Genomic DNA, 27,068 nt, shown 5'->3' with positions numbered 1-27,068 from the left:
TCAGGCTCTGTTTATGTGCTTTATTTAATGTTAAAAGCGTGTCATGTGACTTTGAATATCATTTAGAGCTCCAGCTTTGTAGCTGTAAAAGCAACAATGGATAATTCCCCTCAGATCTTGAAATTAAACAAATGGAAACAAGAACGTTCAAACTGTGAAGAAACGAGTGTATTCTTTGACAAAGATTGTTTTAGTAACTCAGTCGCCTATGTATATGAATGATGTTTAAATGGTGTAATATTTGTGAATTTGATTATGTAGCTACTTATCCATTTTCTTGCGATTGCCGTCAAGATTACTCTCTGGTGCTGTGCACTCGCCGCGAGACTCCGCCCACACGCTGTTCTGATTGGCTGTGCACTCACCGTGATACTCCGCCCCCACACGCTGTTCTGATTGGCTGTGCACTCACCGTGATACTCCGCCCACACGCTGCTCTGATTGGCTGTGCACTCGCCGAGAGACTCCACCCACACGCTGCTCTGATTGGCTGTGCACTCGCCGAGAGACTCCACCCACACGCTGTTCTGATTGGCTGTGCACTCGCTGCGAGACTCCGCCCACATGCTGTTCTGATTGGCTCTGCACTCGCCGCGAGACTCCTCCCACACGCTGTTCTGATTGGCTGTGCACTCTACGCGAGACTACGCCCACACGGTGTTCTGATTGAATGTAAACAAAGATGTCAGACGATTTTGAAGTTTTTCGCCCTTCCTGACCTTTTTGAACCGGAGTACATAGACAAATAACTTGTCCCGTGACCTTTCCAACGTGATGACGTAATGCGTGGCGCATCTGGTACACGACGGGCATTTGTGGTTAAAAAGTATATATATATTTTTTATTTTAGGAAATGACCGATGGTTTCGCTGGATAAGACCCTTATTCCTCGACTGATCGTGTCGAGACTTTGAAGCTGCACTGAGACGGACATTTGAACGTTCTCTGAACATTGGGATAGACGATTGCCATTGAAGTCCATTCTGTGTAGAACAATCCTGGAATGTTTTCCTCAAAAAACCTTCATTTCTTTTCGACTGAAGAAAGAAAGACGTGGACATCTTGAATGACATCGGGGTGAGTAAATTATCAGAATTTGAAAGTGAACTAATCCTTTAAAGCGTATTTATTCAGTGTGTGATTCGTCACCTGGTCCAATCCGATGCTGCTCTGACGGTTCTCCTGCGGTTCTGCCGGCTTTAGGGATGATTCTGAAGTAGTAAGTGGATTCTGGGTCGATTCCTGAGACGGTTGTGTTTCTCGTCGAGGCCGGCATCAGTCGGATGGTGTGGAAGTCAGTCATGATGTTGCGTTTGGGTTGAGACGGGCTTGAGAGCTCTGGACCCTTCATCTGGATATCAAAACCTTTAAAAGTACAATGACACTTTTAATACGCAAGCTTCTTGTTAATTACTATTCAAATAAAGCTAGAATGGATGCAACCTGTGGTTATATGCATGTACCTGTAATGACAGAGGTGAGAGGAACATGCCACGCTACAGTTACTTCTGCTTGATCGTCACTCAGGAAAACACTTGAATTTGAGATCTGAGGGCCTTCAAAAAGATTGAAATTGCATGTTTTGAGAAGAATCACATCTATCAATATTTACTGTGGATGATCAGAATAAAATTCAAAGACATGCACTAGTGTTCAAAAGTTTGGGTGCATTTATTTGATGGAAAATACAGTAATTAAATACACTTAATTTTTGTCCTTGTTACACGTTACATTTTAAATTTAAATCAATATATTGTCTTATCTGAATGAGTATGCAGGATGAATTTCACATAGTTTTGGAGCAAATATTCTAGGCTACATGACACAATTTTCAAAAGTCTTGTGAAGAAATAATCAGTTTGGGTTTCATGACTTTATTTCAGTGACTTTTTTGTGTGTGTTATTTTCACAAACCACGCATAAATGTTATTATCTCAAATCTACTAAATTTGACATACATGCTGCTGACATATTATTGTAGCAGAGTTTGTGCTGAATACAGTGTAATAAGACTTTAGCCATGAAAATGTAACAAGTAACAGAAATAAGCACAAATGTTAGAGCATGTCAGAACACTTCCAGGACCCAGAGGGTTAACTTACTGTAGTAATAACAGTAAATTATGCATAATTACATGCAACTAACCCTCAACCAAACCCTAACCCTATAGTAAGTACGTTGTTAATTAATATTATTCAGACTTAATTATATAATTACACTGAAACAAGGGCACCTTACAAATCAAGTGTAATATTGTGAAATATTATTACAATTTAAAATAGTTTTTTTTTTAAATACATTTTAAAATGTAATTTATTCAAGTGATCAAAGCTGAAATTTCAGCATCATTACTTCAGTCTTCAGTGTCACATGATCCTTCAGAAATCAGTATAATATGATGATTTGATGCTCGATGAAAACAGTTCTTAATATTTTCGCGGAAACTATGATTTTTGATCAATTTAATGCATCCCTGCTTAATTTCTTAAAAATTTTAAATAAAATCTTCCTGGCCTCAAACTTCTGAATTGCATGTTCAAAATTTAGTTTCTGACTGATTCTATATTGGCCTAAAGTTCACAATGCATTTGCTCAAGTTTTTAAGTGGTATAGACATCTGAAAGCTCAAACAACCCATTATTAATGATAAATCCATACCGAGCAGCGTCGAGTCCGCGGTTGTGTTGCCGAGAGGGTTGATGGCAGTGCATGTGTAGGTGTCCAGGTCTGAAGAGGTGGCATTAAAATCGTGAATAAACAGCTGAGTTGTGTTTGCGCTGATCTGGTATTTGGACCCAGTTTGCAAGCGGTCTCCATTCTTGATCCAGCGCACAAGAGCTTCCGGTGTGGCTTCAGCAGAGCAGTGGATCACAACCGTCGTCCGCTCATCTTCACTCATGCTGGTTAAAATTACAGGCAGAAACCCCACAGGAGCACCTGCAACATCATTTCATGACTTACAGGCTTCGGTCCAATGCCTTACTGTTCTCTAAAGCTTCCTGGTTGAAATGAAACCTCAAACAAACAATTTGGAGCACTCGATATAAACTCAAACAATTTGAATATGGTGCAAAAGTTCCTTTATTTCAGTAATTAAACTTTAAATATGAAACTAATATATTATATAGACTCATTACATGCAGAGTGAGATATTTCAAGCCTTTATTTGTTATAATTTCGAAGATTATGGCTTACAGCTTATGAAAACCCCAAATTCAAAATTAAAATATTGTGAAAAGGTTTTCATAAGCTTGAAATATAAGTTGAATTACTGAAATAAATGAACTTTTGCACCATATTCTAATTTTTCGAGTTTCACCTGTGTATATATATATATATATATATAATATATACATACAAAGTAATATACAATATTTATTTATAATTTCTGCAGGTTTGGGCCTCCAAAGTGGATGAAGCAAGATAAATGTTAATTATTTAATTAATTCAAAATACAAATGTATTGAATTTTTTTTGTTAAATTTGCACAATTGTAACCCAATAAGTGTGTGCAATGTTTTTTTAATCTTATTAGGGTATTGTGTAGCTTAGTAACACACTTCAACAAAACTTGCCATTATTAAAACTGAATACATTTTTCTTTATTCAGTATTTTATGACACTACTACACTGTAAACAAATATTTTCATGATTTGTTATCACAACTTTTTATCTTTTGTCAAATCAACTTCGATAACTAATGTGTGAAGATAACACACTATTTTGAGTTTCTGTTTATTAAACCATTCTTCTTCATTGTATTAACTAAAATTTTTAATTACAACAAACTCAAAATTAAGGCAACAAGGTAACTTGCTTTTTTAAGTTAAACCAACATTATTTTACAGTGTATTGTACTATGCACTATTTTAATGACATGCAAAAGCGATCAATTATTAGGTTACATTTCAGTTCAGATGCTGCCTATGTATGCAGGACACAAAGTTTAATAGCAAGAGTAAAAGAGTGATTTCTGCAACTCAATTCATCATAACTAAATTTGCAATATAAATGATTTTGTTACAAATTAATTCTACTTCATATCTCTAGAATTCCCTTATAATATAAGAAGTTATGATGACTATTAGTTATTTATGAATAATATTCACCATCAAATAATTTCTAAAATACAAGAAAATTCCAAGTAGAGTTGATTTGATCTGCAACATAAGTGTAGATATGTGAGATTTAAGTGAGAAACAGAGCGTGACTTACGGGGAATAACACTGCATTGTGTCTGATTCAGAGGATGCTCAGCTTTACAGATGATTTCTTGTCCATGTAATCTCTGAGTGTCATTTATAGTGATGCTGTAATTGGCGTATCCACTGGCATTATGGCTCAGGCCGGGGAAAGACAGCTGTGCTTCTGGAGCGCCTCCTGGCCACAGACAGAGGAACTGCAGCAATGCTCCATTCACTGTCTGAACCGAACACGCCGGCCCGCCACTAGGAGCCTCTGCCAGGAGGAAAAGTAGAGTTAATAAGAGCATATTTGCATTGACTAACATATGAACAGGCTGGTTTTACTTTAAATGACTTGCCTAATAGACCTTAGTCAAGGTAGCGCCAGATAAAATTTTTGACAGGAATGGAAACGAGGCTGTAAGTCTATCCCTCTTACACGGGTCTTACTTTTTGTCATACCAGCCATAAATATATATATATATATATTTATTTTTTTTACCAGCCATTAAACATAGATCAATCCTTATTAAAGTTACAAAAGTTATTTAGTCAAGAGCAATAAGTGTTGTTATTTGTCTTTTGTTGTTTGATTAAAATTAAAGTCCCACTGAAGTGCCTTAACCCTCTGGGTTCGGCGTGATTTGCACAATTTTTTTCACATAGAAGCTGAATAGACTTAAAATACTCCGTCAGTTATGGTCATACAGACTTAATAAATATGAAAAAATAATCTGTGAGATGTCTACTTTTGTATGTGTCCACTTACAATCAAAACAAAACGTTGTGCTTTTGTAAAATAAAGAAATTAAACAGGGTGTGCTTTCTTGCAGCATTATTTAACGTTGGCGTAATTTCATCTGAAATAGGAAGACAGGGACGGGGCATATCGAGCAGCTCTTCCCTTTTTAAAAATAGCCAATAGCCTTTAGTTTATATCACAGCTTGGCCAGAGCTGTTGAACTCCGCAAAGTTGCATTTGACAGCCACAGTCTAATGCTGCGTTCACACCAAACGCGAATAGAGCGTCTAGGGCGAGTGATTTCAATGTTAAGTCAATGTAAATGAACCTCAATGTCTGGAGGTCCTGCGCACGCTAAACGCCGTTTAGCGTGGCGCGGGACGCCCGGGTTGAAAAATTTTAACTTTGGCGTTAATTCGCGGCGCGTTAACCAACCAGGAGCCTGCTTGCAGCTGTCACGTGGTGAAGTGACGTGATAAACGGGGGAAGGCCCGCTTTTCAGTTTATAATGTAATTTTAAATAAATATTATTACATACATTTCTGAATGAGATGAAGAAAAACTCACATAATTAAAGAAGTCGTTTGACCTACGTTATAACGAGTCATTAATGTATTTTAACTTATATGTTTCATATAATAGAACCGAATTATAGATTGTGAATTAAAAAAATTCTCATTTTCCAGCGGCAAACGTCAGGAGGACTAGCCGAGGTAAGGCTGTTCAGGCGGGTTACATGAGCGCTGAGCGCCCGGTGATCGCCTGGATCTCACAACTCCGAAAACGTAAGATCAAATTTTTAAAATAGGCGCTATCTTTATAAATAAACCATAGACTTAAGCTTTAAACAACTACATTCTCGACTGAACAACTCTTAAAACTACATTTCGTGACACAATAACAGTAGTATTTTTAAATTTTGCGGCCTTTCTTGCAAACACACCACCGCCTAGCACTTTCCCCTCCCACAAGAAGCGGATTTCACCTCGGACGCACGTCAATTTCACTTCAAACACTTGCTTTTTACGCGCGTCCATTTCGCTTTGGACACGCGAATGCATTCAAAATGTTCAAGCGTCAAACTAGACGCGATAGACGCGAATTTGCCGCTCTATTCGCGTTCGGTGTGAACGCAGCATTATACTGTTACATATGCATCTTATTTCTCAACTTTTTACGTTCAGTTAAGACATAACTGACTATGTTTACAAGGATACTTTCAAAGACAGGCATTTTAACAATTTTGTTTGAATATGTCTGTTCAAGTACAAGAAAAAGAGAGCTTAGCATTTTCTCGCTGTCAGAGACGCAAGTTCCCTTTCACGACTTTTTGAGCTTGAATATTTAAATTGGCAAGACTTAAAATTAAACTTTCGGTCGTTCACGTTTGTTCACGTCCATGTTCTCACAATTTTGCATTGGTAATTGACACCGTTTACTCGCCAACACTGATTTTTACTGGAATTTTGTTGATAAAAAGGTTTTTACAGAGAGGATTTTGGATCTCTTTTCATCACCCAATAAATAACCTAAAAAAAGTACTGTCAACAGCCAGAAAAAAAAAACACTTTCACAAAAAATGTATATAAATCAGACGAATGATATATGAACAAACTCTATTAAAACCCTTCAGAATATAGATATGAATAAAACTGTAAAGTCTGGTGCATGTAAGTGCAGCTGACGTGGAGATGAAAAAACTCACAGCCTTTAAAGATAAAGTTGTAAAATGTAATAAAATAAAAAATATGTTTTCTTGCCTGAAACACCGTCAGCAGAAAAAATATCAACCCATCCGAAGATAACATTTACATTCACAACATCCTAACATGCTAGTATTCCCATAGTATTTCCATATTTTGCCAACTCGTACCATATATAATTACAGTGAGGTTTCTCTGAAGTGTGGCCTTAGTTCTGGAGTTGACCATCACGCAAGTGTAAACGCCACTTTGACTCATCTTAAGATCGGCGAGATGGACTGTTCCAGATCCAGACGGTGCAATAGACTCGCCATTGAAAAACCACGATGTGGAGGGAGCCGGTTCACCCTCGGCCTGACAGGAGAGGAACAGAGACTCTCCCGAAACAAAGACCGCTTTTGTGGGACTGACCTTGAGAACTGGCTTATCTGGCCCATCTAAAAGGCAGCCAAAAAGGGGAACATAAGATGTAGGAAATGAAACGGGCTACTGTTGGGAAAGTAGAAGCATCTTAATGACATTCTGCCAAAGGTAACAAGATCCTAGAGTCCTAAACATTCCCATATACACTCACACAGCACTGTGATGTTCCTGTGAAGCGTCTCATTGCTGAACGGGTTGGTTAGTAATACACTGTAGCGACCCGCGTCACTCCTCCTGGGCTGGTTTATTGTGAGTTTCTTTCCAGCGATGGAATAATGAGATGCATTTTTTACCTGGAGCCCATTAAAAAACCACCTGACCTCTTTGGCCTCCCCTCGCATCGTGCTGTAAAACAAGGTGAACTTCGCTTCACCCTCAACGGCGTCATCCGAATCAGTGAGCAGGGATGTGTTCTTGATGATATCTATTGAGAAAGAGACTCATGGAAATTAATCACACTTACCAACTCCAACACTGTTTTTGCTGCTGAAAGTGCAAAGACACTTATTAAAGGGGAGGTATAATGCCCTTTTCACAAGATGTAAAATAAGTCTCTGATGTCCCCAGAGTGTGTGTGTGAAGGTTTAGCTCAAAATACCCCACAGATATTTTTATATAGCATGTTAAAGTTGCCAACATATCGGTATCAGCCAATAAATGTTCATTTTTAATGTTATTATAATCGGCGCCGGCCCAATAAGAAAATTTGGCCAATGTATTAAAGCCGATAAATAACGGATTATTTCCTTCAGATGAGCGCTGTTCGCCATGATGGTTTGAATCGCTTAAAATATGATTCTATTTTTTTTTGGGGGGGGAAGGAAAGTTGGCCATAGGATTGTGTTTCAAACTAGGCTACTGCACTTTTTTGTTTGATTTATGTTGAAGTGCTTGAGACATGGCTTTTAATGGTGAGAATTTTGTTTTGTAATCAGGCTTTCAAAAATTATCTAAAAATTTAGTTTTAAATTTATTGGCCACTGTTACATTCTATCGGCCAATGTTACATTCTATCGGCCACTGTTACATTCTATCGGCCAATGTTACATTCTATCGGCCACTGTTACATTCTATCGGCCACTGTTACATTCTATCGGCCACTGTTACATTCTATCGGCCACTGTTACATTCTATCGGCCACTGTTACATTCTATCGCCCACTGTTACATTCTATCGGCCACTGTTACATTCTATCGGCCACTGTTACATTCTATCGCCCACTGTTACATTCTATCGGCCACTGTTACATTCTATCGGCCACTGTTACATTCTATCGGCCACTGTTACATTCTATCGGCCACTGTTACATTCTATCGGCCACAGTTACATTCTATCGCCCACTGTTACATTCTATCGCCCACTGTTACATTCTATCGGCCACTGTTACATTCTATCGGCCACTGTTACATTCTATCGGCCACTGTTACATTCTATCGCCCACTGTTACATTCTATCGCCCACTGTTACATTCTATCGGCCACTGTTACATTCTATCGGCCACTGTTACATTCTATCGGCCACTGTTACATTCTATCGGCCACTGTTACATTCTATCGGCCACAGTTACATTCTATCGGCCACTGTTACATTCTATCGGCCACTGTTACATTCTATCGGCCACTGTTACATTCTATCGGCCACTGTTACATTCTATCGCCCACTGTTACATTCTATCGGCCAATGTTACATTCTATCGGCCACTGTTACATTCTATCGGCCACTGTTACATTCTATCGGCCACTGTTACATTCTATCGGCCACTGTTACATTCTATCGCCCACTGTTACATTCTATCGGCCACTGTTACATTCTATCGGCCACAGTTACATTCTATCGGCCACTGTTACATTCTATCGGCCACTGTTACATTCTATCGCCCACTGTTACATTCTATCGGCCACTGTTACATTCTATCGCCCACTGTTACATTCTATCGCCCACTGTTACATTCTATCGCCCACTGTTACATTCTATCGCCCACTGTTACATTCTATCGCCCACTGTTACATTCTATCGGCCACTGTTACATTCTATCGGCCACTGGCCACTGTTACATTCTATCGGCCACTGGCCACTGTTACATTCTATCGGCCACTGGCCACTGTTACATTCTATCGGCCACTGTTACATTCTATCGGCCACTGTTACATTCTATCGGCCAATGTTACATTCTATCGGCCAATGTTACATTTTAGATGCTGCAAATATTATTATGCATTTTAACTTTGGTTACAATTATTTATGAAAAGATATATAATACATTACATGAATGTTTTTTTTTAAATGGCATCTAAAGAACAAGGTGTATGTGAAAAATATAATTAAATGGTTGAAAATTAAATTTTTAACACTTATCCAAATAAAAAAAAAGCTACATCTATTTGACAAGACTGCAAGTAGCTACACGTTCAAACCAGTAGGTGTTGTTAATCCGTTATTGATCAATACAGCCAAATATAAACATCAATAACCATCTATCTTTAATTATAATATGTTACCACCACACACAGCCATATTCTCCATACTCACCGTAAACAAAGAGGTCAAATGTAGCGCTGACCTTTGCCTCCCCGATTTGAGTCATTTCCACAGTGTATGTACCATTATAACTAAGGGACACATTTCTGAAGGTGAGGGATCCGTCCTGTTCTGGTTTTAAAACGTCTAAATCAACACCTGAAAGCGAGCCGTCACCAATGGTCCATCTGGCGATCAGACGGTCTCCCATAAACCACATGACCTCAGGCCGAGAGACCCCAGCGTGAGACACACCGAGCGTCACATTGGTGCTCGCAAGAGCTTCAACCGATACGGGTCCCGTGGGGGAGATGCTCAGATAACATACGTTACCTATAGTATTAGGGGACAAAAAAAAGAGCAATAATTATTCTTGCAAAACTCTGCTTTATTTGCAAGCGTACAAGTAAAAACATCTCAGATTTTGCTTCTTCAATGTACAGATTAACCCTGAAATCTACAACATTAAATTACCTTAACCATTACATCCCAATGTGATTATTTATGTTATTCAAAAAGTGGGTAAATGTGTCAACAATGGTGAATTGGTACTTTTAAACAAAACCCAGATGTTAGATATACTACCTAAATAACTATATTAAGATTTGATTATATAGGCTACTAAGAGAAAGTGGCATTCATTAACAAAAATGAAGTAAATTGAAACATGAATTAAACAAAAATGTAAATTAACTTACATTTAATTGATCATTGGCTGACCTAATAGTGATCCTACTGATCAAGTTCACTAAGTTAGTGACTGACAACAGTTTTTTTTAGGACAAAAACTGCTAGAATTATAATACCACACCACAAGGACTTCATAAGGCTATGTAATTGTGCATGAAAATGTACGTAACCGTTTTTGTGTTGCAATCACTGAGATTATATCCCAGCAAACACAGAACGTTGGCACAACGTTTTAACAACATGGCCAAAAAGTTGTTGTGTTTGTTGACATTGTTGGTTGTTGACATTGAACCACCGTTCAGGGCCATTGCTTAAAGGGATAGTTCACCCAAAAATGAAAATTAGCCCATGATTTACTCACCCTGAAGCCATCCTTAGTGTATAACATTCTTCTGTCAGTCGAATACAATCAGAGTTATATTAAAAAAATGTCCAGGCTCATCCATAATGAGAGTGAATGGATGTATGGATGTGTCTTTTGGAAGTCCATCATTGGAAGTCCAGATTAAAGTGCTCCACGCGTCGTCGGGGGTTAATTAAGGCCTTCTGAAGTGAAGCGATGCGTTAGTGTAAGAAAAAGATCCATATTTACGGTAAACTCTAACTGTAAATAAACGGTCTGCCGGAAGCTAGTTATTTTAGTCGATAACGTTTTAAAAATGGATATTTTTTCTTGCAGAACGCATCGCTTCACTTCAGAAGTCCTTATTAAAATACATTTTGTTTATGTAGGCTATATGATATTTTCCAAGTAAAATTTGAATTTTAGTTAGGCCTATACTATCCATTTTCCAGTAGCCTACACCAGTATCACAATCCATGAACATGACCATTATGTCTTACAATTCTACATTAGTGTTGCCATAGTAGAAATGCAATGTGCCACAGACGTTTCCACAACGTAAATGTTTGATGGGTATTGATATCCTTTTTTTCCCTCAGTCTGAGTTATGTTAAAGACTGTCACTAATAAAATGAATAATAATATATTAATTTATAGGTATAAATGATGAGATTTGATTTTGACTTACCTGCAGTGAAAAACAAAAGAACACAAATCAAACTGAACAGCGTCTGCATGTCGACAAACTCAAACTAAAGCTGTAGGTCAGAGTTTTAATTTCGATAATCATGTTCCTTCGAAAAATGATGAATAGCTGTGAAGTCACTCACTCCACATCCCTGAGAAATTCCCAAACTCCTCCGTCCAGGTGAGATTTACCTGGAGAAATCGCTCCATCAGTCACACACACACACACACACACACACACACACACACACACACACACACACACACACACACACACACACACACACACACACGAAGTGAATGAGTGGGCGGGGCTTAGCGTCCTGCGTTTAAAGCGACAGTTCAACCCAAATTGTCATTTCAAATTTAAAGGGATAGTTCACTTTAAAATGAAAACTGAATGAAGACATCGGGTGATCTCTCACAGTTCTCTTCTTTATCCTGTGGTGTATGATTACTTTTCAAACCCATTCTGCACGCTTAGTTTAATAATCCATATATTCTGCATGGTGAGAACTTGGCATCTCAACAGTAGTGTTGCTCTTCAGAAATTGAACTAAAAAAATGACGTTAAAATTAAGGACGGGTTTATACTCTAGGAGTTGCTTGGCTCGTTACAAATCCAGAACCTCCATTGGATCCCACTCAAATTTCAGGATTTTTGTCTGGAGACTTTAGTCCACCGAAAGGATAATTTTGTATATCCGTATAGTCAGTTGTTCTCAATCTTTTTGGCTGCAAGGTCCCCCATTGTCCACAACATATTCAAAGACTTCATAACTTTTTCAGTTGTTTGTTTTACTAGAAAATGTTTTTTAAAAACAAATGCAGTCAACAATTCTATAAAATATTTTACAGCTAAGCACAGCTAGAAGTGTGTATATTCATAATGATTTAATTGCTTAACTTTTTTTACATTACATTTACACATTACATTTCTTTTTTTTTTAAAGAATTAGATTTTATTTTGTTTATTTTGGCTTATATATATCGGTACTATTATTACTATATAATAGTACATATATAAGCCAATATTTCTTATACATATTTTAGTGATATAGTATGTATAGGCCTGTATGTCAAATATGTATCAAAATGTCTATGTATGTAAAATATAGGCCTATATGTAAATAAGCTAAACAAAAAAAATAACAAATATATATATATACAATAAAAAAAATGTTTTGCTTGTAATTAGTGCATGTATTATTTTTATGGATAGTTAATCAACAATTCTGTTTTTCTTGACCTCATGTTGTTCTTCTAAACCTGTTATGTATGTTTCTTTCTTTCTTCTATGGAACACATAAGGTGTTATTATTATTAGTCATATTATTATTATTTATTAGGCAAAATAAGCCATTTTAGTATTATTTTTTTTGTATTGGGGTGGGGGCTGTCAGTCAGTCAATAACATTCTGCTGTACGTCTCTTTTGTTTTCCACGGAAGAAAGAAAATCGTAAGTTTGTACGACTTTAATTTAAAGGAACACTCCGACTTTTTGGGACTTTAGCCTATTCACCGTATTCCCCAGAGTTAGATAAGTCCATACATACCTTTTTCATCTCCGTGCGTGCTATAAGTCTGTTTGACGCACCCACCGCTAGCCTAGCTTAGCACAAAGACTGGATGTTAATGGTTGCAGCTAGCATACTAATCCAAATAAGTGACAAAATAACGCAAACATTTTCCTATTTACATGTTGTGATTTGTATAGTCACAGAGTGTACAAAAAACAAAGTCATATGAGACACAGACATATTTTAACCGTATAAATACTGGGAACTATATTCTCTGAAGGCGAAGCACTGCTACTTGGGCGGAGTGATAACCGCAGCACCTGAGACGCGCCGTGGTGAGGAGCAGAGAGAGTTCGTTCAGAGCGCGTCTCTCAGGTGCGCTGCGGTTATCACTCCGCCCTATATTCAGGGGATATAGTTCCCAGTATTTATACGGTTAAAATATGTCTGTGTCTCATGTGACTTTGTTTTTTGTACACTCTGTGACTATACAAATCACAACATGTAAATAGGAAAATGTTTGCGTTATTTTGTCACTTATTTGGATTAGTATGCTAGCTGCAACCATTTACATCCAGTCTTTGTGCTAAGCTAGGCTAGCGGTGGGTGCGTCAAACAGACTTATAGCACGCACGGAGATGAAAAAGGTATGTATGGACTTATCTAACTCTGGGGGATAAGTTGAATAGCCTAAAGTCCCAAAAAGTCGGAGTGTTCCTTTAAGAGTAGAAAAGCTAACACCTCATTTCAGACCCCAAAATGAATGAGACTTACAATAATGATATGCATATGAAAAAGACAACTTTTTATTGTCATCAAATGATACTGTACAATCAGGACTCATGTAGAGGCGCTTGTGGTAACGTGGTTTACTCTGTCTTCATGCTGAGAGACACTGTCTGGTTAAAAATGATGCTTAACTTTCAATTACATCGATAAACTAAGCCTCATTCAAAGTACACTAGTTTTTCATCACACAATAAATGACATGAGGCACAGACCGTTCTGATTTTGACTGAACATATCAATAAAAAATATATAATGGCTTATTAGTGCATTCAAAAGTGTTCCCTATATATTGATGTCCTGTTTCTAATAATGCACAGAAGAACTGGTGAGCCCTCACTGGGACGAATGGGCGTTGATGGATCAGTGTCTCTCAGCATTCACAAGAACTAAGAGTCAAAAACACAGTTAATATATAAACTACATGGGTCTGGTCTGGATTTGTGACAGGGTCGATGCAGACTTTACTGGCCTCAAAGTTTGATCAACAGCAGTTTGCTCCATCACCAGATATAAAAGACCTACAGAAAACAAAAAAGGACAACATATAACATGAATTACCAATTCATGAGTATTCAAACTACATGACATTTTTATTTTTGTTATTATGCGGCAGCCAAAAACGAGGCAATCTGCTTCCATGTTGAATAAAACCTTTTTCTAGACCTCGTGTTTTATTCCTTTAATCAGTGAATAAGGTTTCGTTTGTTAACATTAGTAGAACTAACAATGAAAAAGACTTCTAAAGCATATATTAGTTCATTTCAACATTAGCCAACACATTAATAAAATCAAAAGTTGTATCAGTTAATAGACCTGAGCTAACATGAACTAACAATGGGTATTTGTATTTGTATTAATACAGTAAATATTGTATAACAAAAGGTATTGCTCAGTTGTCGCATTAAGTAAGGAATAATTCACCCTGAGCTGTTGAATTATTAGAAAAAAAGGGGGTAAATTCGACCACGGTGTGAAGTTTCACGTTATAAGTGTGTGCATTATTTTCCTAATAATTAAACGGCCTGGAGTCATTCAGTTATTCTGCTAATATTACGATTATTTTTCCTTTTTTACTGACATTTGTCTGATTTTTCTTCTTAAAACGCTCGTCTCAAACTAATTTATTACGCATCTCATCCCAAGCCCCCATTGCTAATTCCAAAATGTCATTTTAGAGCTAGTAACGAAGGCTTGAGACATTAATATGCAGACGAATGCAGTTATTAGAGTGAGTGAGAGAGAGAGAGAGAGAGAGAGAGAGAGTGTGTGAGAGAGAGAGAGAGAGAGAGAGAGAGAGAGTGAGAGAGAGAGAGAGAGAGAGAGAGAGAGAGAGAGATTAAGTGTGTGTGTGTGTGTGAGAATTACCTTGAGTCTGCATGTCTCAGTGTTCAGCAGTAGCGTGTCTACTAATAGTGAAACTAAGTTTAAGTGCTTCAAAAACAACTGCCTCAATATTGAGAAATGTTGTTTAGTTTTGCTATTTTAGTCTATTTTAGATAGAATTAAAACGTCTATTTTATTGATAAAGTCGCACGGCAGTGCTGACAATTTTCTATGTGCGTGAATGTTTCGTTTATGTGCCTGTACTGTACAGGTGAAGCTCGAAAAACTAGAATATGGTGCAAAAGTTAATTTATTTCAGTAATTCCACTTAAAAGGTGACACTAATATATTATAGAGACTCATTACATGCAAAGTGAGATATTTCAAGCCTTTATTTGTTATAATTTTGATGATTATGGCTTACAGCTTATGAAAAATGGGGGAGAGAGCAGGAGAAAGAGAAAATGCTTTCCATAGATAATTAAATGTAATTACTTGGAAAAAATTTGTGTTTTTTATCCTATTGTTTACTATATTTATTTGCTTGGTCAGTGTCATTGTGGGTTTTGGTTCTTTTGCTGTGAAATAACTGAAATCATTTGGCGCAGTGATATGGAGCTGTCAAAACCTGCCTGGAACTACTTTAGGAACTACTTTAAATTACCGCTTCATTTATTTGTGCAAAACATTTTTGAGAAGCAAGTTAGTGAGTGTGATATTATATCCTTACCTTCAGTGTTAGTCTGCACTGCCCCTCCTGCATCTACTTCCTCTATATTCTTCCAGACTCTTTCAGTTTTCCTACCAGATCCTCCACGGTCTCCACTTTCACTCCGGCGAGTCTCTGCGCAGGTTCTTCCACATTGAGCACCTCCAACCGTGAGGTCACATCCACTCCCAGGTCTGCGGGCTTCACATTCGCAATCTTCTTTTTCTTCGCTTTCTACGGAGGCACAAAAAAAATAAAACTAATACATGCCAAGTTTTGCAGAATGTTTTCTTCCCAGCTTAAGTTTCCACTTATGTTGGTCATTTGAAAAATTACGTCTCGTCAATTTAATGTCATTCATTTCAATTGAAATGTGCTTTTCCCATCTACAAATCCTGAGGGAACCACTTAAAAATGCTAATTCTCAATAGAAAATTAGATTATGCTTGCATTAAATAGTATGGGGAAAAAATCTCTGTATCAGAGTCCTTGACAAATGTTGACAAGGCTGCATTTATACAATTAAAAAATAAAGTAAAAACAACAATATTGTGAAATATTAAAATATTAGCATATTAGAATGATTTCTGAAGGATCATGTGACTGAAAACTGGAGTAACGATTTGGAAAATTCAGCTTTGCTCACAGAAATAAACAATTTTTAAAAATATATTCACATAGAAAACAGAAACTTTAAATTGTAGTAATATTTCAGAATTTTACTGTATTTTTGATCAAGTAAATGCAGCCTTGTGAGTATAAGAGACTTCTTCCAAACACATTACACATGTTAATACTAAACTTTTAACCGGTAGTGTATACATTTACATATATGCATTTAGCAGACAGTTTTATCGATCCTGGTATTGCTAGAAAAAAAAGAGAAAAAAAACGGTAACGCTTTACAATAAGGTTAATTGGTTAATTAAATTAGTAAGCATGAACTAACAATGAACTGCACTTATACAGCATTTATTAATCTTCGTAATTTCAACATATACTAATACTTTATTAAAATCTTGTTAACATTAGTTAATGCACTGTGAACTAACATGAACAGCTTTATTTTGATTAACTAACATTAAAAAAGATTAACAAATACAGTAACACATTTATTGCTAATGGTAGTTCATGTTAGTAAATACATAAACTATTGAATCTTATTGTAAAGTGTTACCAAAAAAACTTGCACAGAGAAGCACAGTGTTGCATTACTGTACCATGATGTTGGGCAGTGTGGCGTATCTGGGAGTGTTGAGACGGAGGTCCGCGGTCACGACGGCTGGCATATTGATCATAACGGTCTCCAATCCACCATCAATTTCTCTCACCACCTTCAGCTTGCCTCCTTCGAAGGTCAACTCAGATGCAAACGTTCCCTAGAAAATGATAAAATAATTCAGGGGAATTCGGGAGAGGGGACACTCTCAGTCCAGAAAGAAATGTGACAGAACAGGCAGAGCAAATATCAATTTAGATTTAATTTGCACTGTAAGAGCTATTATGCTCTATTCATAATATGTTGTAGTTCCACTATTGGACACTGGGTGGAGTGTGGGTTTAATAAGTATATAATATGTGACCCTGGATCACAAAACCAGTCACATCGCACGGGTATATTTGTGGCAATAGCAAAGGGTCAAAAATGTTCTTTTATGCCAAAAATCATTAGGATATTAAGATCATGTTCCATGAAGATATTTTGTACATTTCCTACTGTAAATATATAAAACATGTTGTGGGATATTCTGCGCTCAGTGCGATGGTTGGGACTCAACTGGTCTAATTCTTCGGTTAGAAAGAACTGCAGCTACTCCAGAGTGAACGTGTCCATTCTAGATATTTATTAGGCCATACAATTGTAAGTTGTATACAGGTTTGCGTGGATATACATCAAAGTGGTTTCTGTGAGAGAACAAATTAAGAATGATAAATATAAATGATAATATGACATGACAGAATATACACAGATAATGCCTGTATAAGTATACATGGAGAAGTTAAAGTTGTATGAAGTAATCGCAAAGTAGAGCTTATTGAAATATATATACTCTAAATGCAGCTACATTAAAGGAGAACTCCGGTCAATTTTAACATTGAGCTCAATTTTTAGTAAATTTGGAGTGCTGTCAATACAGAGAACAACGACAAAAATCGGTGTTGCCTACACCGTGTTATCCTATTTTTAAAATGTACACCCTATTGACTTGAATGGGGCAAGTTTTAAACCTGCTTTTATCCTCTTAACATATTTGATGTGTCATTACAAGTGCCCAGCCATGTTGAGTGATTCCTTAAGAGTGAACACGAGTGAATCTGACTGCAGTAGATGTGAAAGATATGAATAAAAATTATGTTATATCAGCCAGCGCAAATACCTGTATTTAGTTCCTGTTTTCGGTGGAAGTCCAAAGTAGTCGATTGTCGAGTTCACGCGCATAGGTTTAGTTACTATGATCACGCGCGTGAACTCGACAATCGACTACTTTGGACTTCCACCGAAAACAGGAACTAAATACAGGTATGTGCGCTGGCTGATATACAGCCAGTCATATGGTAGGGTCACCCTACCGATAGGCCATTGTGCTCTGGGAAGTTGAAAGTCCATGAAACGAATGGCGGGTGTCATCCAGTACACGTAGTTATGAACGCACGGCAATACCACACAAATAAGAATTATTGATAAACAATGCCAGGATAACTCCGTGTACTGGATGCTGCCGACTGAACTTTTGCGCATACATCAGACAAGTCTGAACAAGTTCGACTCGCGCATGCGTGAGGCGGGTAATTTTGTACACATGTATTTTTGTGAGTGAATGCAGCACAATCGTGAACATAAATGCACAACTTTAAAGGAGATTTTCTCAATGTTTAGATTTTATTGTATCAGATTCCAGATTTTCAATAGTTGTATCTCGGCCAAATATTGTCCTCTCCTAACAAACCATACATCAGTATAAAGCTTATTTATTCAGCTTTCATGTGATGTATACATCTAAATTTCATAAAATTGACCCATGTGACTGGTTTTGTGGTCCAGGGTCACATACATGTAGCCAGAGAGCAAGTGCAGTCAGGTGTAAGTAATGAGGGAAACACATTGTTTTGACCGTGTCAGGATCATATGTGGACATGCAAACTTGTGGATTATAATGTGCTTCGAATGCGAAGTTTAATGCGCATCAAAACTGTGAAAAATAAAGGGATAATTGCAGTATTGGACTGGAAGCGTCTTGTTTGGATCTCACGCGTCAGAAACAATCCTACAACACCTCTAAAGTCGATCACACAGCGCGTTGATCCCGGGAAATTGCCAGAGTGCTTTCTGTGTGAACGCAAACACGTCCCGGGATTGATGCCGGGTCAGGGACCTAGTGACATTGCCGGGATCAGTCCCGGAACGCGCCCTGTGTGAGCAAAAGCCAGGATCAATGCCGTACGGAGTGTGACGTAGTGATGACGCACGTGCCATCGCGCGACTCTAGAAAGTTTGTGTTCGTCATCAACAAAGAAAGAATAAAAAAATGTCTGCAAACTGGACCGAAGCCGAGACCAGGAGCTCCTCACTATCCGCGCTGAAGCTGAGAGCGCTCGCCAGCTCTGTGGAGCGGTACGCGATGCGCTAGTGTACATGTTTTCAACGCGTACGTTACACGTCTCATCCTGACGTCACGTGTCTTTACGGGATCTTACCGGGATGTGTGTGAACGCACTCACAGATCCCGGAAAATCACTGGCAGTGTGAATGAACCAATATCAAACGATCCCGGGTCACATTATCCATGTATTTTCCGGAATCTCTGTGTGAAAGGGGCTTAAAGGAGAACTCCGGTCAATTTTAACATTGAGCTCAATTTTTTGTAAATTTGGAGTGCTGTCAATACAGAGAACAACGACAAAAATCGGTGTTGCCTACACCGTGTTATCCTATTTTTAAAATTTGCACCCTATTGACTTCAATGGGGCAAGTTTTAAACCTGCTTTTATCCTCTTAACATCCTTGATGTGTCATTACAAGTGCCCAGCCATGTTGAGTGATTCCTTCAGAGTGAACACGAGTGAATCTGACTGCAGGAGATGTGAAAGATATTAATAAAAATGATGTTATATCAGCCAGCGCACATACCTGTATTTAGTTCCTGTTTTCGGTCGAAGTCCAAAGTAGTCGATTGTCGAGTTCACGCGCGTGATCTAAGTAACTAAACCTATGCGCGTCAACTCGACAATCGACTACTTTGGACTTCGACCGAAAACAGGAACTAAATACAGGTCTGTGCGCTGGCTGATATAACATCATTTTTATTAATATCTTTCACATCTCCTGCAGTCAGATTCACTCGTGTTCACTCTGAAGGAATCACTCAACATGGCTGGGCACTTGTAATGACACATCAAGGATGTTAAGAGGATAAAAGCAGGTTTAAAACTTGCCCCATTGAAGTCAATAGGGTGCAAATTTTAAAAATAGGATAACACAGTGTAGGCAACACCGATTTTTGTCGTTGTTCTCTGTATTGACAGCACTCCAAATTTACTAAAAATTGAGCTCAATGTTAAAATTGACCGGAGTTCTCCTTTAAAGGGATAGTTCACTTTGAAATTAAATGTTGCTTACGATGTGGAATTGTTTAATTTGGACTCTGTGTGTGCTCTTTGAGACAATGACCATAGACCTGCATGATATGACTGTCAGACAAGAACGGTTTGACCTAAAAATATAAAAATGGAAACTACTGCGGAAAAAAAGACACCTACATCTTGGATGCACTTCAGGTAAGCTAAAACATACCAAAATTTAATTTCAAAGTGAACTATCCCTTTAAGTGTCGAGAAGGTTATTGTCGCTACATGTACATTTTCTGAAGAAAAATGCTCATGCAAAAATCACTACCCATGATGCTAGGGTCTTCAAATCCAGTCCATAGTAATAGTGATGCTTTCTTTATCAAACATGACTAAATATACAGATGGGAACAAACCTGCGGCCAGTCCAACAGCGCTGCCGTCATCTGTCCGGTTTGATTGCAGTCATCATCTATGGCCTAACAGAGGAAGATTACACAGTATCATGAAATCAACTGATGATGAATATTCAGTAATGTGTTAATACTGTACAATAATGAACCGTCAGCTACCTGTTTACCCAGAATAATCAGATCGGCTTCCTCTTTCTTAGCGAGAGCAGCCATTATCTTGGAGACCTGCAGGGGACCGAGCGTCTCGTAGTCTTTTCCAGACACCTCCACATGTATCCCGCGGTCCGCACCCATGGCCAGAGCCGTCCGGATCGTCTCCTGCAGCACAGATATTAATATAACGCACCCAGAAATGAAATGTGGTTTTATATTTTCTCCGCATGTAGTAAAGGAACACAAAACTCTTAAAGTCCCCCGTGGTCAATCATTTTATCCCTTAAAACTAATCTTTGATCATCAAAATGCCATGTTTAAATGTTTTTTCGTGTGACAAAAAAATCTTCATGCCTTAAAATAGTTTGAATGCAACTCGACACCCTTCCTTCATTTAGTATACGCGGTTCTATATGTAAATGAGCCCCGCCTCCACTCACTCACTCAGCTCAGAGATCCACTCGCTCAGCTTACTGAGGTAAACGCTGCACAATGGTGTTGCTCTTTACAACGTCGCACACATAGCGGTAATTAATATAATTCGCCTTTTGCTTTACTATGTTATCAAACAGCTAATAATGCTAATGATACACAAACCATGTTCATGCTCGCCATCTCAGTCTGCCTTCTAACAATCAGCACCCTTAGAAACGCTTTGAACAACTCAGAACGTCAGTGGAGAAAGGCATATAGTTTATCATAACATCTTAAAGCAACACTAAAGCACTTTTCCTCTGCGGTCGCCCTACAGGTTGGAAGTGGAATTGTCCATTATCGCTGTTGTAAATAATTTAGCCTACCGTCGCTCGCTGTTTATCCAGCACCGGCTTTGAAATGAACGATGTCGACAGACAAGGTAGAGTATGTTGCATGATTTCATGAAAGTATGATGTATTGCGACATCAGAAACTAAGAAAAACTAAATAATGACTATTGTACCGCTTGACGTAAAGCAAGTCAAATTTGTAGTTTTCTTAAGTCTCATTCGAACTACAGAAACAAGACCCGGTCTGGCAATCTTACAAAGCCATAATCAAGTGGATTGAACAAATAAAGGCTTGAAATATCTCATTTTGTATGTGTTGAGTCTATATAAGGACTGCACGAATAATCAAATTTTTATCACAATCACGATTTTGGCTTCCCATTATCAAATTTGCGTGATCGTGCGATATTCAAAACGCGTCATTCCGTTCATAGAACGCTCCGTATTACATTTTTTTTTTTTTGCAAAGCCAATCTAGCGCTCTGTAAACCACTGATCACTTGACTCCATGAGCCAATAATCAGAGTTGTTCCCTGCACAGCGCAGCTTAGTTTCTAGATGAAGACTGAGCCGCCAGACTGGATAAAAACGAATCGGACTGGGCGAGAGAGACCGAGTGTGTCTGCGCGCGAGCGATAGTGCACGAGAGACTTCAAATAACAATGACTCTGAATTTTATTCACCGACACCGGGATGTCGTCAGTGAAGTCATGGTACCACGAGAGCTGTGGAGATGATAATGGCTTCTGTGAGGAAGAAGGTTATGTCTGCAAAGACTGCCTTTGAAGAAAACTTGACATTGAAAAACTTAAAAAAAAAAAAAAACTTTTCCTTTAATCCTCCCTTGTTTGGCTTATGCTACTCTGAGCAATGCCTGAACTTTGTATTTTGAGCACTTATTGCGTTATTTTTGCCTCTTCACGATGACTCGTTTGCTGTAGTCCTCAGTTGTAAGTCGCTTTGGATAAAAGCGTCTGCTAAATGACTAAATGTAAATGTAAAAGGCAGCATAAGATCTAACTAGGCGATGTGACGGTATTGCTACAGGAAATGTTAAAGTGTTTTGTTTTGTTTTTTTGTCAAAGATATTATAATCTTAAACAAAATGTTTGCCATTATTTGACAAGCATACACGTACAAAAAAATGACTCATCTCGGGCAGACGGATAATTGGTTATAATAATTTTAACAGAAGATGATCTCTAGTCTATCCTTATATTAATTATAAATACAATGTATATAAAATATAAGGAGATGCACTGAATTTTGGTGAATAAGAGGACCTATTTTATTTTGATGCACATATTTGTACATTAGCAGGAAATGTAGCACAATATGGATGTGAAAGCATTTATAATTATGTGACAATAAAATTAGTTTTGGTTAAAATCAACAAATAATTGTGATAATTAATTGTGATCTCAATATTGATCAAAATAATCGTGATTATCATTTTGGCCATAATCGTGCAGTCCTAGTCTATATAATATAATAGTTTCACCTTTTAAGTTGAATTACTAAATTAAAATTTTTTTGCACGATATTCAAATTTTTCGAGTTTCACCCGCACATATATATCTCTTACCTGAACCTGCTGAGGACCACAGCTGACGGCCACGATCTCCTTCACAAGCTTCTTCTCCTTGAGTCTGACGGCCTCCTCCACGGCGATCTCACAGAAGGGGTTCATCGAGTGCTTGACGCCGTCTGTAACCACTCCTGTGTGGTCCGGCTTGACCCGGATCTGAGGCGCACAGAGACCGAGACACAGAGGCGTGATCAGACAGAACGTGAACAAAAGACTCAAAGCCTTCATATGACTTCTCATTCCAAGCTGAACTTTTATCTTGGTCAGCTCATCATTTATAACGACAATGCTGGATCAAGAAGGTGAGAACTGAACTGAGCTGGACGATACACGACATAGGCTATATAAATGAACTAAATTAATAACTCAAGTCATCATCATTTATATAGTGCTTTTAACAATGTAGATTGTTTCAAAGCGGCTTTACAGTAATAAACGGATAATTTAAGGTAACAGAGATTGTTTAGGCTTTATAGCGGTTCTTGAATAAAAATATTTTCCAGCTAAAGTTAGTTTGATTTATTCACTTCTGTTGCAACGATCATTAGTTATTAAATTAGAGGCCGCTAAGACGACACCGTTCTCTCTACACAGACTTTAAATGCGAACCTGTGAGAAACACTGATGGCGCTCACGTGCGCATTAATAATTAATTCTATAGTTATGCGCATTTAAATATATGTGCGCAGGTTTGTAATTCCCTACAAACCACTTGTATGGCCTTAAACATTTTTATACAGAATTTTATCACTTCGGGGTAGATATGCGAAACTGAAATTATCCCGACAGCGCTTTATCTGTAGAGTGGTAAAGGGATCCTTCACAGGGGAGAGTAGAGCTGGGCGATAAAACAATAATGATAGTTATCGCGATATAATTTTTCTCGATAAAACGATATCAAGAGTTCGCTAAATGTTCGATAATGTTTTTTACAACAAAAATGGAACATCACTGAACTTACTTAAAGGGATAGTTCACTTTAAAATTAAACTTTGGTATGTTTTATCTTACCTGGAGTGCATCCAAGATGTAGGTGTCTTTGTCTCCGCAGTAGTTTCCATTTTTATATTTTTAGGTCAACCCGTTCTTGTCTGTCAGTCATATAATGCAGGTATTTAGGTACTGTCTCTAATAGCATGCAGAGAAGTCCAAATAAAAAAATTCCCCATGGTAAGTGCACATTGATGGCCTAAGACACGAAACAAGCGGTTTGTGTGATAAAACCAACAGTATTTATATAGTTTTTATCTCTTTTACACAACCACGTCCATCTGATCCGTTTACACCGGATTTCTTCCCCGGAAACTAATCTAACCGCCTTCGATTGGACGTTGCATTTTTAAACTCAGCAGAAACGCGTGTGATTGGCTGTACGGCTCAACGTATGCCTTTGATTGGCCTGAACAATGAAGCGAGTCGTGTGTCAAGATAGAAGGCTTACAAATTGGGAATAAGTGAAAACTCAACACTCCCGGATGAGTTCGCGCGAGCTTAGGCCATCAATGTGCACTTACGATGGGGACTTTTTTAATTTGGACTTTTCACTGCATGTTTTTGGAGACAGTACCTATATACTAAAAATATCAAAATTGAAACTACTGCGGAGACAAAGACACCTACATCTTGGATGCACTTCAGGTAAGCTAAAACATACCAACATTTCAAAGTGAACTATCCCTTTAAGCTGGACTGTGTGGGAATATTTTCTCCTGGGAACAAACTTTGCTGCATTATTTTCCTGTTATCTCTGTAAAGCTGCTTTGAAACTATCTGTATTGTGTAAAGCGCTATATAAATAACTGTGACTTGACTTTTGCAAGGCTTAACTGGAGGATGTCCAAAACATTCACACTCAGAGGCGACATGTTTGACCTCAGATGACCTGTGCACACATACTATTACAAGAGTGGCATGAAGGACACAGAGACTCTGATACAACAGTTTCACAATCAGACAACACACACTGATCGGTCTGTAACTCAAGCAGTGTTGAGGACACATACTTTCAGATCAATATCCCTATATAAAGTGTATTGGATCATAACCGACCGAGTCAGATCAGAGGTTTCATGATCACAAATTACACGTTTACATTGAACATCCAGCTCTAGCTCATTGGAATCTGATTTGAAAAGATCACAATAACCCAGATTTGGATATTTGTCAATGTATCGGTAACAAGCCTGATCAATATGATCTGACAAATCAATAAATCACAGCATAGCAACTCATTTGTAATCTGATTTCTTGATAAAGGCCAAAACAGAAGGTCAAAAGAACAAAGATTACAGGGACAATCTGAAAATGAGTGTTCAGAGATCACACACGCTCGTTCGCTTTTAGATTGTCAAAATGCAACGCGATTAATTCTTATAGAAAATCACAGATGCTTTGAAACACTTTAACTGCAACTATGTACGATATTTTTGTTTAATTGGCTTTTTTTATTTACTTAATGGATTATTAATTAATCCATTTACACAAATTATCAAATAATGAGTAAAAAAATATAGATGTTAACAGCTGATATTTCATTCACACTGGAAATGGAAAATCAAATACGGTTGATTTTCTATTAAACAAAATGTTGCTAATTGAGTGATCAACAAAATAAGTTTGCTTGTTGTGTAATAATTGTTTTGTTTTTTGAAAATCAGCTCATCTCAACCATGACATTTAATCATTTTAACTGGTTTTATTGTCAGTGATCTTATAATATTTTTGAATACATTTTCATATAAATTCTGTTTCTTTTTTATACTACACACTGACCTTAAATAAAGATGATGAACACATAAGTCTGGTTAAGTCTAAAAACTTCCTTCTTCCCCTATATTTTAAACAAATGTAACTATACAAATAACTTTAGATAAAAGTATCTGATAAGTGATGCCATTTTCTCACATATTAAATATAAAACTCAGCATGTGCATATATAAAATTGCCTAAATGCAATTACATATATAGAATGTAAAATATGTCCAGTAATTGGTGACCCGTATGTTTTAACAAGGGACATTAATAATATACACGTTAACATACAATTATTACATTTGAAAACCTTTGTTTTTAGGAATTCCTGCAATGTCATATTAAAAGATCACATCGTATTTAATTGTTTGACATTTTCATATGTAGTATTATTATTAGTGCTGTCAAATTGAGTTTGTGTTTATATTATATATATATATATATATATATATATATATATATATATATATATATATATATATATATATATATATATATATATATACACACACACGATCAATTTATTAAAGTTAGATACATTATAACACTTTTACACCATTATATATATATAATCGCATTTAACATAAAAGTTTGTGTTTTTTAAACATTTATTTAATAAACACAAACTTTTATATGAAATGCGATTAATCGATTCGACAGTACTAACGTTAATTATTATGTTACGTAACGTGCATGTTTATGAAACTACAGCTGGACAGTTGTTTACAGTACAATATAGTTTTAATATTTACAGTAGAATATAGTATTAGTATGATCCCACAGCCTTAAGTGTAAGGAGTTTCGTTAGATATTAATTAACACAGCAATTTTAATAACGCTGACCTTCATCAAACAACCTAGTTTATAGAGCTATCCTCATTCAACAGAGCAGCTGGCCTACACTCAACTCTTTTCCATGCCATAAACTGTCCAAAGCAGGACAACACCGTGTTTATTCATAATTAAAGGCATTAGCGTGTGTTTTATCTGATGTGTACCTTGACAGCATAATCAATGACCCGTTTAACTCCGACCAGAACTCGGGCGCTCATCGTGGACCTTCCTCTGTTCGACGCCGGGCATCGGTGAAGAACTTTCAGCAGAAGGATCTAGCCGGAGCGCTAGTGGTGTGACACCATTAGGGGCGGGGTTTAGCGAACGCCCGTTCTGTGAGCCAATAGAACTGCTCAGATCAGGGAG

The 27,068-nt window shown here is 37.5% G+C and overlaps 2 protein-coding genes across 4 annotated transcripts in view; both read right to left on the bottom strand.

Moving 5' to 3' along the window:
* vsig10l (V-set and immunoglobulin domain containing 10 like) overlaps positions 1-11,596 on the bottom strand; it is a 22,363-nt gene extending 10,767 nt beyond the window's left edge. Inside the window, exons 1-8 of one of the 3 annotated variants that reach the window (XM_079626957.1) lie at positions 11,433-11,596; positions 9,582-9,902; positions 7,204-7,476; positions 6,800-7,066; positions 4,216-4,458; positions 2,659-2,937; positions 1,464-1,556; positions 1,150-1,365 (exon numbers count right to left, since the gene is read on the bottom strand). In XM_079626957.1, the coding sequence (XP_079483083.1) occupies positions 1,150-1,365; positions 1,464-1,556; positions 2,659-2,937; positions 4,216-4,458; positions 6,800-7,066; positions 7,204-7,476; positions 9,582-9,902; positions 11,433-11,499 (1,759 nt within the window). In that variant the 5' untranslated portion in view covers positions 11,500-11,596. Of the gene's footprint in view, positions 1-1,149; positions 1,366-1,463; positions 1,557-2,658; positions 2,938-4,215; positions 4,459-6,799; positions 7,067-7,203; positions 7,477-9,581; positions 9,903-11,290 lie in introns of all 3 variants that reach the window. The other 2 variants (XM_079626958.1, XM_079626956.1) reach the window with 2 other exon arrangements.
* Positions 11,597-13,592: 1,996 nt separating this feature from the next.
* On the bottom strand, positions 13,593-27,045 carry etfb (electron transfer flavoprotein subunit beta). The gene is made up of 7 exons (XM_079625966.1): positions 26,867-27,045; positions 23,115-23,273; positions 20,770-20,928; positions 20,614-20,676; positions 16,852-17,010; positions 15,653-15,865; positions 13,593-14,117 (listed from the first exon to the last, which is right to left on the bottom strand). Exons 1-6 carry the CDS (start codon positions 26,918-26,920, stop codon positions 15,695-15,697), a joined length of 765 nt encoding a protein of 254 aa, XP_079482092.1. The 5' UTR covers positions 26,921-27,045; the 3' UTR covers positions 13,593-14,117; positions 15,653-15,694.
* Between the last annotated feature and the right edge of the window lie 23 nt (positions 27,046-27,068).

Source organism: Phoxinus phoxinus (genome assembly GCF_949152265.1).
Source record: "Phoxinus phoxinus genome assembly, chromosome: 10".
NCBI lineage: Eukaryota > Metazoa > Chordata > Actinopteri > Cypriniformes > Leuciscidae > Phoxinus > Phoxinus phoxinus.
This window is presented reverse-complemented; position numbering and strand designations above follow the sequence as displayed.

Coding starts and splice junctions, on each gene's coding strand:
- etfb (XM_079625966.1), bottom strand. CDS start 26,920: ATGAGCGCCCGAGTTCTGGTCGGAGTTAAACGGGTCATTGATTATGCT. Junction 20,929..23,114: donor GTGGTCCTCAGCAGGTTCAG/GTAAGAGATATA, acceptor TCTGTGCTGCAG/GAGACGATCCGGACGGCTCT. Junction 20,677..20,769: donor TGATTATTCTGGGTAAACAG/GTAGCTGACGGT, acceptor TTCCTCTGTTAG/GCCATAGATGATGACTGCAA.